The 16,519-nt window shown below is 33.5% G+C and overlaps 2 protein-coding genes across 2 annotated transcripts; one reads left to right on the top strand and one right to left on the bottom strand.

Annotated features, from left to right (window-relative positions):
* Positions 1-8,496: 8,496 nt before the first annotated feature.
* Positions 8,497-10,375, top strand: LOC105633267 (2-alkenal reductase (NADP(+)-dependent)-like). The gene is made up of 5 exons (XM_089724491.1): positions 8,497-8,922; positions 9,027-9,213; positions 9,313-9,479; positions 9,787-9,869; positions 9,958-10,375. The coding sequence occupies exons 1-5, from the start codon at positions 8,680-8,682 to the stop codon at positions 10,373-10,375; spliced, it is 1,098 nt and encodes a 365-aa protein (XP_089580617.1). The 5' UTR covers positions 8,497-8,679.
* A 2,759-nt stretch (positions 10,376-13,134) lies between these two features.
* LOC105632941 (2-alkenal reductase (NADP(+)-dependent)) lies at positions 13,135-15,207 on the bottom strand. The gene is made up of 5 exons (XM_089723799.1): positions 14,877-15,207; positions 14,259-14,695; positions 13,998-14,164; positions 13,837-13,919; positions 13,135-13,749 (listed from the first exon to the last, which is right to left on the bottom strand). Exons 2-5 carry the CDS (start codon positions 14,671-14,673, stop codon positions 13,371-13,373), a joined length of 1,044 nt encoding a protein of 347 aa, XP_089579925.1. The 5' UTR covers positions 14,674-14,695; positions 14,877-15,207; the 3' UTR covers positions 13,135-13,370.
* Between the last annotated feature and the right edge of the window lie 1,312 nt (positions 15,208-16,519).

Genomic DNA, 16,519 nt, shown 5'->3' with positions numbered 1-16,519 from the left:
GAAACCTTTTCTTTATTCTTTTTTTTTTTTTCTATTAATATTAGATGATGGGTGGTCTCATCTTTAGATTAAAAAAAACCAAAACTTATATGGTGACTCAATTGCCTTCACGAAGAAGACATGTTTATAGGACTTCACTAATTAAGGTGCAATTTATTAGCTCAGGGAGTCATAAGGATATTTTCACCCCTTCGGAGGGATAAGGTTGCTGTGTTGCAGGCTTGAGTATTGGAGGGATAAGGGTTAATTATTTAAATACATTATAATTGAATGAGTCTTGTGGTTAGGATTCTTAGGGTGATTAGTTCACTTACTGGTGATATTTTGCATTATTCACGCCTATTCTACGGCAACTTCTGTTATTAGTTTTCTTATTTAAAGTCGTACATGTACTGCTTTAAGATATATCAAAAAATCCAATATTCTTTTGCAATCTACGTCTTTCTCACTTTGTCATCTTGGTATCAGAGCAAGTGACGATCCTTTCACCATGACTTCTTCAACCTTGAATGTTGCAAATTTCGTCACTCTGAAACTAAAACAAACAAACTACCCTCTTTGGAGAGAACAAGTTTTGAGTTTAGCTGAAAGTCAGGAGCTCTCAGATCACTTTGATAATGGCTTCCCTGAGGATCAGAAATTCAAAACCCCTCCAAACCCATTACCAGAAAACTACCAACCACAACAATCAGACGCTTTCAAAGCTTGGCAAAAGTCCGACCGATTGCTCCGCGGATGGATTTATGGAACATTAAGTGAGGAATCACTCGGCCTTGTCATCGGATTAGAAACAGTTCATACTGTTTGGAGCGCATTAAAAGATGCGTATGCTCAAGACTCTCAGGAAAGAGAGTTTACTCTCAGACAACAATTGACCTACTTTCGCAAAGAAGAGAATCGGTCAATCACAGAACATCTTCGTCTGTTTAAGGAGATTTGCGACAATTTAGCAGCAATCGGAAAAAAGGTACCCGATGGAGAAAAAGTGTTTTGTCTCCTCACCAGTCTGGGACCTCAATATGAGACATTCACAACAACGATGCTCAAGCCACCACGACCATCGTATAATGAACTAGTCTCGCAGCTTAAAAATCATGATCAGCGACGTACATGGTTTTCCACACAAACTGAAACTGGACTTGAACAAATTGCTTCCCATGTGGCCTTCTTTGGGAATCAACAGAATCCGTCTAATCGGCGCCCTAGATTTAACTCCCAAGGGCGTGGCTTCCAAGCTCAACAAACACAGGGACAAAATCAAAGCAAAGAAACGTACTCCTCTCAACGACGACCTCCTCCTGCAGGGCGTAGAAGAATGACACCAGCTGAGCGAGAACAGTACAAAAATGAAGTTTGTCAGTACTGCGGCCGAGACGGTCATATCGCAAAAATTTGCTGGTGGATTCCACAAGAGAAACAGAATAGTCTTCCTCAAGCACTCACTGCACTCACACTTGATAATGATGTCATTGACACTGATTGGGTTGCAGATTCCGGCGCATCGAATCATATGACAGGTAACAAAAAACTATTACAAAAACTTAATAATTACCATGGAAATGATTCCATAACCATAGGAGATGGAACCTTTCTATCTATTGATGGTGTTGGAATGACTTCCATAGAACAAAAAAACAAGTTACCTCTCTCAAATGTTTTATCTGTTCCTGCTCTGAAACAAAATTTGCTATCTGTTGGCCAATTGACCGATGACTACCCTGTTAATTGTGAGTTTTCTAACGTTTCTATTTCTGTTAAGGATCGACAAACGGGACAGGTTCTGCTACGAGGACCACGGAAACATAATCTTTATATTCTGTCAGATGCTCCCAAAGCGTATTTTTCCAATCGATTTAAGACTGCTACTGCAGACATTTGGCATCAACGCTTAGGACATCCTCAATCTACTGCTATTTCTGTTTTATTTAATAAGAACCTAATTGATGTAAAGGGTTCCTTGCACTCTAAATTTTTATGTGATAGCTGCCAATTAGGCAAGTTGAGTAAATTTCCATTCTGTTTGTCTTCAAAAAATAGTACATCCATGTTTGAAAAAGTTCATTGTGATTTATGGGGACCAGCCCCTGTAGTGTCTTATGCTAAATTCAAATATTATGCTTGCTTGGTTGATGACTATTCTAAGTATTCATGGCTAATACCTCTGCGAAAAAAATCTGAGTTTTTTGTTGCTTTCAAAGCTTTTGAACAATATGTGCTGCGACAATATGGTAAGAAAATCAAAATTTTCCACTCAGATGGCGGAGGTGAGTTTTTAAATACTTCTTTATCTTCGCATTTTTTAGCTCAGGGAATTAAACATCAAGTGTCCTGTCCATCTACACCTGAACAAACAGGTGCTGTAGAACGACGACACCGTGTTATCCGAGAATTGGGATTAACTATGATGTATCAAAGCCATATGCCGTTGACAATGTGGGTAGAGGCATTTCAAACAGCGGTTTTTTTGATAAATAGATTGCCTACTACAGTGTTAGGACATGAAACACCATATTTTAAATTGCATGGTACTCATTTTGACTATAGCTCATTACGTGTTTTTGGTTCCAAATGCTTTCCGTATATTTGGGATTCAAAACGTCATAAGTTCGATCCTAAATCGTGCTTGTGTGTGTTTATAGGCTATAGTGAAAAACACAAAGGATATAAATGCTTCAATCCTAAAACCAAGAAAATTATAATATCACGGCATGTGAGCTTTGATGAGAATGTTTTTCCATATAAGTCTGCTTCCTCTGATAAGGTGTTTGCTGTCCAACTTGTAAATTCTTGGCTACCATCATCGGCAGAAAAAAATAACACTTTGTCTTCAATAGATTGTGCAGGTACTTTGTCATTTCCGATTACTGTTACTGCAGAACTGGATCAACAAAACTTGCCCAGAGAAGCAATACTGACAACACCTTCCCTCGAAGTTCAACAAATCTCCGATCAGTCATTAGAACCAGCAGCTACTGTCTCAGGGAACAACACAATCACGACAGTCCCAACACCTTCACAGCAACCAGCAGCAGCCTACGATGATTTGACGACCTTCTCACTAGATCCACTAGTCGAACAAGAGCAGGTAGCTCCACTGGAACAACCAGCACAGCTGCATGTCGACCCAGACAGCAGTGCAACTCAGGAAGCCTCAGCAGCACAAAACAACACACTTGGTGCTGTTACAGAAGCTGACTTGGAAGGCAACACATCAGATTGTCAACCAGAACAAGGGGGCTCATTTTCTGACATAGCAGACACAAGTTTAGCTTTGCCGACAACAAATTTGGAGGAACATTCCAATGAACAGAATGCTCAAGAGCACCTTCGACATTCGATGGTAACCAGGTCACAGTCAGGTATAGTAAAACCAAATCCACGTTATGCTTTAAATGTGACAATTTCTTCCACAATACCACCAGAACCCAAAACTGTAAAGAGCGCTCTAGCACATAAAGGGTGGAAACAAGCAATGATTGAGGAATATCAAGCTTTACAAAAGAATCAAACTTGGCAATTGGTTCCACGACCAGCAGATGTCAATATAATAGGTTGTAAATGGGTCTATAAAGCTAAACTCAATTCTGTAGGAAATTTAGATAGGCTAAAAGCAAGACTTGTCGCTAAGGGATTTCACCAACTAGATGGTGTGGACTACACCGAAACCTTTTCTCCTGTCATAAAACCAGGTACCATTCGATTAGTCATCTCTGTAGCTTTAGTAAAAAAATGGCCAATACGTCAATTGGACGTCAAAAATGCATTCTTGCATGGGTTTATTACTGAAAATATTTATATGGAGCAACCACCCGGAATGAAAGATCCTAATAAACCCAACCATGTTTGTAAACTCCAACGAGCTTTGTATGGACTCAAACAAGCTCCAAGAGCTTGGTTTGATCGTTTAAGTACCTTTTTACTTGAATATGGCTTTTTTTGTAGTTTAGCGGACCCTTCTTTGTTTGTCATGCACACAACAACGGGTATATTGGTTTTACTAATATATGTGGATGATATGTTGTTAACAGGGTCGTCCATGGCTCTAGTTCAAAATTTTTTGCAGGTTCTAAGCTCGGAGTTCTCAATCAAAGATCTAGGCCCACTACATCATTTTCTTGGTATTCAAGTGCAATCCACAGGAACCGGTTTACATTTAAATCAAACACGCTATGCTCTTTCCATTTTAGAACGAGCTCAAATGTTGGACTGTCAGCCAATGCCGACTCCACAAGTTCAACGGCCGAATACCACAACGGATACAACTCCACTCAGTGACCCTACACATTTTCGTGGACTTGTAGGCTCCCTCCAATATTTAACGTTGACACGTCCGGACTTATCCTATAGTGTCAACTATGTCTCCCAGTTCATGCATCAACCAAATAAATCTCACCAGAAATGTGTTCATCGCATTTTGAGATATTTAAAAGGCACTTTATATTATGGTCTATCTTTTCAAGCTGATACTTCACTTGTCTTAAGTGCGTTTTCAGATGCAGATTGGGCGGGTTGTCCAGCCACACGACGGTCCACAACAGGCTATTGTACATTTCTTGGAGCCAATATCATCTCCTGGTGTGCAAAAAAACAACACACCGTTGCACGCTCTAGCACCGAAGCCGAGTATCGCTCCATGGCACACACGGCTGCTGAGCTCACTTGGCTTGGATATCTCTTGGATGACTTACAAGTTTCTACCAAACAGCCGCCGGTCTTATATGGTGATAATATAAGTGCCCTGCACTTGACAATTAATCCAGTACTACATTCACGCAGTAAACATGTTGCTCTTGACTATCACTATGTCCGTGAACGCGTTGCTCAAGGAGTTTTGATCACAAGATACATTCCATCGGCAGATCAAGTCGCCGATATATTTACAAAATCAATGACAAAAGCTCGCCTAGCACAATTTCGACGCAAACTATGTCTAACCCCCGGACATAGTTTGAGAGGGGATATTAGCTCAGGGAGTCATAAGGATATTTTCACCCCTTCGGAGGGATAAGGTTGCTGTGTTGCAGGCTTGAGTATTGGAGGGATAAGGGTTAATTATTTAAATACATTATAATTGAATGAGTCTTGTGGTTAGGATTCTTAGGGTGATTAGTTCACTTACTGGTGATATTTTGCATTATTCACGCCTATTCTACGGCAACTTCTGTTATTAGTTTTCTTATTTAAAGTCGTACATGTACTGCTTTAAGATATATCAAAAAATCCAATATTCTTTTGCAATCTACGTCTTTCTCACTTTGTCATCTCAATTATGATGGTTACTATCATTTGGTGTTTTTTTTTGGAAATTATCAGTATCCGCACTCTATTGCTAGAAACCGCTTAATCCGGCTCAGAGTTTAATTACAGTTAAATACATTTAGTGGGGATCGAACTCGAGAACTCTTCTCACATATCCAATCTGTGTTGCCAATTGAGCTGCAAACTATAGGTTTATTTGATTATTTTCTTGCTTAATTCATGTGATAATGATCTCAGAATAAAAGGAATAATCAATATATATGCTCCATTGCTTTCAAAAAAAAAAAAATAATCATAATAAATTTTATTAATGTGAGGTGATTAATATAGTATTGTGAACTTAGCTCTCGTAAAAACTACGGTGTCATCCAGGTCAAGCTTTCCAGCCTCACCATCCAGCCCAGAGCAAGATACCGCAATGTCAAGCTCCATATACGCCAAAAGGGTGGCACGTGGATATGCTCGATTGCCATGTCATCAAAAGCGAACACGTGGCTTCAATCCACGTGATCTAGTGTTCAACTATTATGCCACGTCACTAGAACTCACTGCATGGTGTGTGAAGCCCCCATAAACAAAGCATTTTAACCGAATGCCATGTGTAAAAGGACGACCACGTTATCACGTGGCAGCAGTGTATAGTTATTCGCCTCCTGGCAGAAACATGTCGACCAATGTAGCATGTGGTGAGGTTATATGTCATCATGTGGAAATCCACATCATCAAAACTGCCATATGTAAGTTTGTGCCTCGTTTCTGTATGACATATAGTCAAGAGATCCACGTGGATGACAACCACGTCATTCTCATACTGCCAGATTAACTACTTAACACCATATATATATATATATATATATATATATATATATATATATATATATATATTCAGATGACAACTCACCGGACCTAATCCTCTTTAAAAAAAAAATGTATATCTAACATTATCAACTTCATCCACGTGTGAATCAACTATATTTATCTGGTTGAAGAACTGCATATGTAATACATCCTTGGTTGACAAATTTTTTACATTATTTATCATTTATTACTTGCAACGTGAGAGTAATTTTTTAAATTTTTTACTATTATATCATTTATTATTCAATTCCCATGTTGTTCATGTTCCTATTTGTTTGTATTCTTAATATTTTGATTTATGAAGTTATTTTCTTTTAAAAAAAGTATTTAATTCCCGCGTGGTTCATGTTCATTATGTTATGTATAGAGTTTTCAAGGTTTTTATGGTGACAAAGTCAGCTTATTCTTATCCACTTCATTAACAAATGACATAATTGACATAAGTTATTACTTGATAAAAGTTCTAGTCAAGATTAATAACATTAAATTAATTAATTTTCTCATTTGGGCACGTAGTACTTCTATTCCATTCCATTTGAGAAAATAGTTTGTTTCAAAACATTTTTCATATCTTTGGTTTTAAGGACTAATAAATACTTTTTTTCCATATTTATTCTTTGTATATAACTAATAATTATTACTTCAATTTAATATTCCCTCGTTCTTTTTATATAGAAAAAGTTTCTATTTTGGATATTCTTTTTATATAAAAATTTTTGCCTAATTTGGTAACTTTGGAACCATGCCAATGTGAAAAGTAAATCTTACCATTGTTTTAATCCTTCGTGAAGTTTTTAGTGTGGTGGATTTTTAAGATAGTGGCAGACAAAGGTATAGATGAGCATTTAATATGAAGAAATTTTGGAGAATTGATTTTTTTACATCAATTTTCATTGAAAAAAATGTGCTCACATAGGTGATTTGATTGCTTATTAAAGTGGAATTTGAATAGAAAGTGGCCACAAAATTTTTAGATCGACTACGATGAAAGGAATTCTTACGGATTTTGCTCGAATATCTGAAAAATTGCACGATATTTAAATTATGTTTTCAATAGTTAAAGACAGTTGGAAGGTTAAATGATCACAAATTAAAACTTTTCACACAACTTTTCCAAATAAAGGACCAAAAAATGAATTTCTCTTTACAAGTAAGAGCATACACTTTATTTTTTGCAAGTATCTTGATTTTCTTCATTCAACGAAGCATTTAAAGTATCATTGAAGATTGAAACATAATTTAAGGTGTACATTAATATTAGAAAAGGAATAACTGAGATATTAGGGGTAAATTAGGAAAAAGGCAAAAAAAGTTAGTCAAACTACTTTCTTAATTTTGGTGAAAAATTAGCTGTTCCTATATAAAAAGAATGGAGGGAGTGGTTTTCATGGAGAACTAGTCTTAAATTAAAGATAATATAATTAATTTACTCAATAATTTATTGTAACTTATACAAATTTAATGATTTTTTTAAGGGATGTGAAATTCTAAATGTACCAAATATTATGGAACAGAAGTAGTATGTACTAGATAATACTAAAAAACTTTTTTTTTTTTAATTTTTTTAAGGGAAGATAATACTCAAACTTAAAATGAAGTAGAATTGAACTTCCGTAACAATGAACACAAGTTCGATTCTTAAAAAATATACTTTGCTAAGAAGGCTAAAAACCGTTACGCTTATGAGATATATATAAAAGTGGAAATGCGTGGGGGAACATTGAAATTGAGATTGCCAAAAATACCCTTATTAAATTTATAGATCAATAAAAGTATCTTTAAAAATTTTAATCTGATTGGTTGAAAAATAAAATTTCATTTTGATTGATTATATAAATTTTCTATTTACTCTAAATTCTATTATACTGTATTAATTTTCTATTTAAATCCAAATTCTATTTGACAAAGAATATGCATACGTAATAGATTAAATAACTTTCTATTTATAAAAGGTCATATAACTTCTTATTTACAAGTATTATATTAAAATATGGCAAGTTGACCCTTAAAATAAGATTTGTTAAGGCTTGTTTTAAGATCGTCTATAAATTAAGTTAACCCATAAGAGCTTTTTAAAAAATTATTATTATTTCCTTACTTTTTTAGTGAATGATTAAAAAAAAAGTGAATGATTAAAAATACATTCATTTAAATTAAAAAAAAATCATTTTTAATTAGTTTAATATATGGATGGTTCGTATACCGGTCTGGATAAATCTTTTTCTACAAAGTTAAAACATTTGGCTTTGATTTTTTAAATGACATTTGATTATTGGTTGGGTTTATGGGAAATACATATACAACCAGTTAGACGAAACGCACGAAGCAAATGGCAAATTAATATTAAAATTTATGGTTAGTTAGGAGGTGGTCAAAGTATTGTAACTTTTACTTTTCAAATAAATGGAAGTGAATTCACACAACAGTTCACACGGGTGATCAGTACATATATATACTTCCAGCATGCAGGTGTAACGAAACAAAATCAATCAAACATTATATTCTTTCTATCAGGAAATTTCAGTTAATCGGAGAAAGAAAGCTTAATTATTTTTAGCAACAATGGCCGGTGCAAATGAAGGAACAGTAAGTAACAAGCAGGTTATATTCAAACACTATGTAAATACTCGTCACCCTCGAGAATCAGACATGTACCTGAGTAGTAATTCGATCAAACTTCAAGTCCCAGAAGGTAGTAACGGAATTGTTGTCAAGAATCTCTACTTGTCTTGTGATCGCTACATGAGAAACCTAATGAAAGAAGTAAAACACAGCCAGGGATTTCAAACTTACAAGCCTGGTTCGGTTAGTTAATATTTCATTTTCATCGTTATAATTGTTAGTTTAAGTCAAAAGTTGCAGAGAAATTTTTCTGACACGTTTCAGAAATTTTGTTTATTAACGTGCAGCCTCTGTATGGATATGGAGTGGCCAAAGTTGTAGAATCTAGACATGCAGACTTTAAGGAAGGTGACTTTGTTTGGGGAATCACAACATGGGAAGAGTATAGCTACATTGCGACACCAACGCCACAAACTCTCTTTAAAATTAACCCTACTGATGATTTACCTCTTTCCTATTATCTTGGAATTCTTGGTATATGCTAACTCTCTCCTTTGACTGACATACTAATTAATCTTTAAAATTATAATTAGAATTCAAGAATCTTATTATATATTGATTTGTATTTTGTAGGTATGCCTGGGATAACTGCTTATGCTGGATTTTACGAGGTTGGTGCTCCTAAGAAAGGAGATTATGTGTTTGTTTCAGCAGCTTCTGGCGGAATAGGTCAAATTGTTGGGCAATTTGCAAAGTTGGCTGGTTGCTATGTTGTTGGGAGTGCTGGAAGTACGGAGAAAGTGAGTTCCTTGTGCATGCATGCATGCACCAAAACTAATCAAATATAGTTTTTTGGTTCTCATTCGCTCGAGTGAGAGTATTTTTGACTATTTACTGACAAAAAAAAAAAAAATAAATAAAATAACAACAACTTTTTAAAAAATCCTTCTTTGATTAGCTTAGTGTATAGGTGATTCCATACTTCCAATGTAGGCAAATCTTATCCGTATTATTTTTACTCGGTATCTCTCATTTCATTTTTTTCACTCTCCAAACAAATTACTTGATTGATCAGCTTTTTCACTTTGTTTTCTTTTATTATTTAAGGTTGATTTGTTGAAGAATAAATTTGGATTCGATGAGGCTTTCAATTATAACGAAGAAAAGGATTTGGATGCAGCTTTGAAAAGGTTAGCACTTAAATTAATTATGAGTATTTAATGAAATTGAAAAAACATCGTTTAATTACTAATAAATCAAATATTTCTTGACATGCAGGTATTTTCCTGAAGGCATCGACCTATATTTTGATATTGTTGGTGGAAAAATGCTCGACGCAGTTCTACTTAACATGAGATACAATGGACGGATTGTAATATGTGGAATATTATCACAAGAAAATTCAGAAAAACACGAAGGAATACACAACATTGTAGAACTTGTTCTGAAACATATTCGTATGGAAGGGTTTGTTGCGTCTGATTACTATCACCTCTTTCCAAAATACCTGGAAATGGTTGTGCCAAACATAAAAGAAGGGAAGATTACTTACTTCGAAGATATTGCCAGTGGCCTTGAAAGCGGTCCAGCAGCTTTGGTTGGGCTCTTCACTAGACAGAATGTAGGAAAGCGAGTGGTTAAAATTGCTGGTAATGATTTGGGCTTTGCAAAATTCTTTGGCCGAGAAGGGTGTTGAAGCATCTAATAACTTTTTAGTTTGACTGTGATTGTCAGGCTGTTTCAATATTGTGTTTTGGAATTTTTTTTTTTTAATTTTCTTATCTCATGAAGAGATGAATCTAGGTTTTCCAGGTGTTTTTACTTAGCATTTTCGAGTTAGGTTGAAAGTATTCCGAGAACTTGATGGCTTAAGTTTAAAAACTTAAAAATATTAAATTTTTTCTAGATATAAATCAATGAAATAAATATATATATTGCTGATAAAAAAATTGCGGATAAATGATTATTCATTTCTGCAACTGCTTCAATTTAATTAGTAGCTAGATATTAGTATATGGATATGGTTAATAAGCTTTGTCAGTTCTACATTAAAACAACATTCAGATCAAATGTCAATTCGTTGTTGTATTTTGATTATTTCATTTAGTAATATCTTTTCTCACTTAAATTCTTGCGGTTTCTATCTCATTTAAATTTGTAAATGATTCAATTAAGAAATAATTCATGAATTAAATTCTTATAGTACAAATATTTTAGGTGGGCTCACCATAGTTAATAGAGCAATTGTGTAACAAAAGTCACATGTTTTTTTTTTTTTTTTAAGCGGTAGGAGATTCAACTCCAGATCTATTGTCGCATCGTATATATATTTATTACTGGGCTATGCTTTGATACGTGAAGTCACAATTATTGCAAAATGAAAATGTATAAAAATTATTTTATGTTATAATTTATCAAAAATCAGTTGAAACATAAAAGAAAAATAATGAATATAGTATGACAATTAGAGGGATAGTTTTGTAATATCATGCTAAAATGTGGAGATTCTTCTCAATCAGCGATTTTCATTCGGTTTTGGAGAGATTAAAAATTGGTGGGTCTGGGTGACATTTAAATAAGTTTCCATCAATTGTTTTTCCAATTTCCACAAAAATAAAGTAGAAAAGGAATAAGAATATTAATAATACATTTTGAAGATGGAAAGAAAAGTTTCTTGAAATTTACCTTTGTATATTCTAATAAAGCAGAGTAGTGCGCGGCTGCTCGCCATGCCGTCTCCAATGGAGTCAAGACAAATAACTGAAACAGAGCACATAGCAATGAAACAAAGGAAAATTTTCTAGTGAGAGGGAGCAGACAGGATGATGTATTATTATGTTAGGTTAATTTTGGATAAGGAGAGGTGAATGTATACCTTTATTCTTTATAACAGTAAACGGTATAACTTTTCATTGTTGTAACTTTTACCAACTCAATTGGTAAATTATTGAAGTAACTTTAAATTAGCGCAATGGTAAAAAGCACCCAAAAGGTTGAAAAATCCTTGAGCTATTAGATTTTAAGTCGCTCTCAGCGCTTCACAGGCGAGCTCCTGTGTCTCTTGATGCGAACGGAGAATATTTAAATTATTTGGACCATTAAACGGTATGGGCCTATAAAATGATTATTGGAATAACTTAAATATTGTAGATTAGAGTAAATTATTGTGTGTCACCAGAAACCTTTTCTTTTTTCTTTTTATTTTTTTTATTAATATTAGATGATGGGTGGTCTCATCTTTAGATTAAAAAAACCAAAACTTGTATGGTGACTCAATTGCCTTTATGAAGAAGACATGTTTATAGAACTCCACTAATAAAGGCGAAATTATGATGATTACTTTCATTTGGTGTTTTTTTTTTTTTTTTTTTTTTTGAGCTGCACCTTATTACCACCTAATCCGGCTCTCGAAGTTTAATTACAGTTAAATTCTTCTCCTCTTTCTATAAGTGCATTTAGTGGAGATTTAACTCGATAACTCTTTTTATATATCCAATCTGTGTTGCCAACTGAGCCATAAACTATAGGTTTATCTGGTCATTTTTCTTGCCTAATTCATGTGATAATGATCTCAGAATAAAAGGAATAATCAAATATATATGCTCCATTCCTTTCCAAAAAAAAAAAAAAAAAAAATATTAATATAGTATTGTAAACTTAGCTCTCGTAAAAACTACGGTGTCATCCAGGTCAAGCTTGCCAGCCTAACCATCCAAAATAATGAATATAGAAATGCGAAGTCACAATTATTGCAAAATGCAAATGTATAAAAATTATTTTATATTATAATTTATCAGAAATCAGTTGAAACATAAAAGAAAAATAATGAATATAGTATGACAACTAGAGGGATAGTTTTGTAATTTCATGCTAAAATGTGGAGATTCTTCTCGGTCGGCCATTTTCTTTCGGTTTTGGAGAGATTAAAAATTGGTGGGTCTGGGTGAAATTTAATATAGATTTTTTTTTTCCAATTTTATCTCTCATATTTCCAAGAGTAAGATAACTTTTTTTTTTTTTTTTTAAATTAAGAGTAAGATAACTTTTCATGATTATTTTCTTCTCATATTTTATTTTCTTCCCATGAATTTTATAATGGTCGTCCATTGGCAAGTGGCAATTTTAATTTTAGCCACTTGCATTTGAGACTAAGATCAAATCAATCAACGTCAGCACTCAGCCAACCAATGGACTTATTATATAATAATTTAACAATGCTTATCATTTTAATATTTTCCTCTAATAATTTTAAATTAAAATTATTAATACTAATCGTGTGATCTGATTAGTCTTCTCACGTATTATCAAAAATGTGTTGAATAAGAGATTTTGAGTTTAAGTTATCTCAACCATCAAATTATTACCAATTTATTCAATGTTATTCCGACCCATTGAATTTATTAGACTTCCGAAGTATTAAACTAAAATTATTAACCATTAATTTATATATAAGTATAAATTAAAATTCTTAATGATTAATAATAAAATAAAATACAAATTCTCCAAAAAAAAAAAAATGAAAATACAAACTCCTCTGTATTGAAGTAGTGTACTTTTAAATGCATTTTCATAACTAATGAACAAAAAAGCATTCATCCCAAACAAGTTATTATTCTTATTCTTCTCCTCCTTCAAGTATAGGCAGGCAGCCATAGCTGAATTTTATTATCAAGAAGCTCAATTAATAGTCATCATTCATCGGCAACTTTAACCACTTGCTTTCCCATATTACATCCTCTGAATACGCCAACCACAGCCGCCGGACCGCTTTCTATACCGTCGGCAATATCTTCAACATAAACAATCTTCCCTTCTTTTATTTTTGGTATTATCATTTCGTGGTACTTAGGAATTAGGTGCAGGTAATTGGCAACTAGAAATCCTTCCACGCGGAGGCTTTTGTAAACTATTTGCGTTAGATTTTTTACTCCATAAACCTTGTCTAACCCATATTCCGACATCAATCCACACATAGCAATGCGTCCCCCAAATTTCATATTCAGCAGAACTGCTTCCAGCATCTTACCACCAACATTTTCAAAATATATATCGATTCCTTGAGGAAAATATCTGCATTTTTCCAACAATTGGGTTTGATTAATTCTTTGTAATGGTGTGTATTATGTTTCAATCTCAATAATAGAAAGAAGAAAGTACCTTTTCAAAGCTGCATCCAAGTCCTGTTCTTCATTGTAATTGAAAGCCTCGTCGAATCCAAACTTGTTCTTCAACAAATCAACCTTAAAATGGACAAAGTAAAATCAGATAAAAGAAAAACATTACAGTCAAGGGAAGAAAAATCATCGAATGGAGCTCACTTTTTCTTTGCTTCCAGCACTTCCAACCACATAACAACCTGACAACTTTGCGAATTGGCCAACAAGCTGACCAACTGCACCAGAAGCTGCTGAAACGAACACATAATCTCCTTTCTTAGGAGCACCAACCTCATAAAAACCAGCATAAGCTGTTAACCCAGACATACCTACAAATTACAAATCCAAAATAAGAATCTGATTACTGGTTATGACGATATTAGAAAATCAAATTAACCCAAAAGAGAAAAAAAAATGGCATACCAAGAATTCCAGTGTAGTGGGAAAGAGGCACATCTGTGTGTTGAATTTTAAAGAGAAATGGCATTTGAATGAGACTATACTCTTCCCAAGTAGTCAATCCCCAAACCAAGTCACCTTTCTTGAAGTCTGGATGCCTAGATTCTACAACTTTAGCCACTCCTAGACCTTCTACAACCGAACCAGGCTTGAAAGGCTCCATAACAAATCCTTCCACTTTGGTTCGCATTCGCATTCCCATAGATGGATCACAAGACAAATACAGATTCTTGACAAGAACACCATTAGTTCCTTCTGGCACTTCAAGTTTGATCGTTTTAGTACTCAAAAACATGTCTGATTCTTTAGGGTAACCATTGGCGTAGTCTTTGAATATAACCTGTTTGTTGCTCACTATTTCTTCACTTGCGCTAGCCATCGCTGCTAAGTTTTCTGTCTAACTGTACAACATATACAAATTAGAAAAGAAAATTCTAAGCCATGTATATATCAGTTCGAAAATTTCAAAAAACCAAAAGAAAACCTATCATACCCCCGATCGAACCGAATTGAACTGAGCCAATTCTGTTCTTGATGAATTTCAATTTGGTTTCTTTCAAAGAAAGTATTAGTAAAGATTACCTTTGTATATTTCTTCCAAACTTAATTCTTCAATTGCAAAGATGGAAAACCAGACGAGAATGTGTGTCTATATATATAGATACACATCTGTATTATCTTATTTGAATTCCTAAGCAACAAGCTATATGCTTTTTGTTGACAATAATTTGATTGGTCTAATCATCCAGAAACTCTCCTCTCCAGAAACATCTACATAGCCATCAACTGAATTCAGAAATGTTTTTTTTTTTTGTTTTTCTAACCGGCGTATTAGACCATGATAGGCCTTTCACACCATCCTTGACTCTTCCCTTTTGAATAGTTTTTTCACCAATAAGTCGTATTTAACTTATTAATTATATGAACAACAATAGTAAGTTACCTTAAAAAATATATAGCTTATTATCGTTGAATGTTGGGATGAATGATACGATATTATTTTTTTTAAATGAAATTGAAGATTCAATTTTCGTGAATGAAATAATACTCACAGATAATATTTTATCCTTTAGTTAGCTATTTTGTCGGTAAAAATACTTTGCGAAGAATTTTAGGACAATAGCTGGATCCCATTTGAATTTTTTTATTGCAATAAAGCCATAGTCATAAGTATTATCATTATCTTATTCCATACATAATATTTTTTTTTTTTTTCATTTTTCTGGATAAATTATATAGTGAAGGAATAGACAAAAAGTACTATTGTTAGGTGCTACTTTAGTTTTGGATTTTCAGTCTTTGTATTTCCATTTACATTGTTGATCAATGTATTGTTTCTACTTTAAGTATGGGCCCCATATCTATAGGTGAATTTTATCAGCTGAATTCGGTCTATGTTCTTCAGATCAATTGCGGCCGAAAACGACACCGTATATTTTTTGTTGTGTCATTTTTCCAATTTCTTGATAGTGATTGAAAAGACCACACCGCATCAAGTTATTACTGTTTATTTTCCCAAGTTGTAAATAATGATCTCCATGTTCTTAATAGTCAGTCACAATAAAATAAATAAATAAACAAATAAAATTTTGAAATTTTGAAATATTAAAACAAATTATTTCCACTTTTTATTTGTTTTAATCTTAATGATAAAAGAAAATCTCCAACTTTTTTTAATTGTGACATTTTGTTTTAAATTTATATTTAGTCAATTTGATTTTTTACGGTACAAATTTAATTTCAAACATTACTTAAATATATATTAAAAATATTTTATTTTTATTATTAATTAGAAAGTCAAATGGTTAAATTGAGCCCTAGACTTATAAAATATTATTAATTTCAATTCTTAAATATCCATTTTAGAAAGTAAAGAAACACGAAAACCTCATAAGATTCAATACGTGCATATCGTATCTGTGCTGTATACCGACACCTTCGAATACATTCATACACGTGTCACATACTTTACAAAAGCGTTTCAATATTTTTTTAATTTCAAACACCTTATGAAAATTTCCAGTACATTCTTAAATATATAATGTCATTTACATATATTCATAGAATTCAAATGATAGATAATAATTTATATATTCCAGACCATAAAGCTAAATAATCCAAGTACAAATGGTTCAGCTTTGAGTTCCACTCCCTCATGCCATGGAGGTGCAGTTTATTGCAAGCAAGCATGGCACCAAACTTAAAATTTAGTGTTGGATACAATT

The sequence above is a fragment of the Jatropha curcas genome, chromosome 7, assembly GCF_041381405.1.
Source record: "Jatropha curcas cultivar XTBG-Jc1 chromosome 7, XTBG_Jcur_1.0, whole genome shotgun sequence".
Lineage (NCBI taxonomy): Eukaryota > Viridiplantae > Streptophyta > Magnoliopsida > Malpighiales > Euphorbiaceae > Jatropha > Jatropha curcas.
Note: the sequence above shows the minus strand (reverse complement) of the source record. Positions and strands in the feature narration are given on the sequence as shown.

Coding starts and splice junctions, on each gene's coding strand:
- LOC105632941 (XM_089723799.1), bottom strand. CDS start 14,673: ATGGCTAGCGCAAGTGAAGAAATAGTGAGCAACAAACAGGTTATATTC. Junction 14,165..14,258: donor CCACTACACTGGAATTCTTG/GTATGCCATTTT, acceptor TGTAATTTGTAG/GTATGTCTGGGTTAACAGCT. Junction 13,920..13,997: donor GTGCTGGAAGCAAAGAAAAA/GTGAGCTCCATT, acceptor GTCCATTTTAAG/GTTGATTTGTTGAAGAACAA.
- LOC105633267 (XM_089724491.1), top strand. CDS start 8,680: ATGGCCGGTGCAAATGAAGGAACAGTAAGTAACAAGCAGGTTATATTC. Junction 9,480..9,786: donor GTGCTGGAAGTACGGAGAAA/GTGAGTTCCTTG, acceptor TTATTATTTAAG/GTTGATTTGTTGAAGAATAA. Junction 9,870..9,957: donor TTGGATGCAGCTTTGAAAAG/GTTAGCACTTAA, acceptor CTTGACATGCAG/GTATTTTCCTGAAGGCATCG.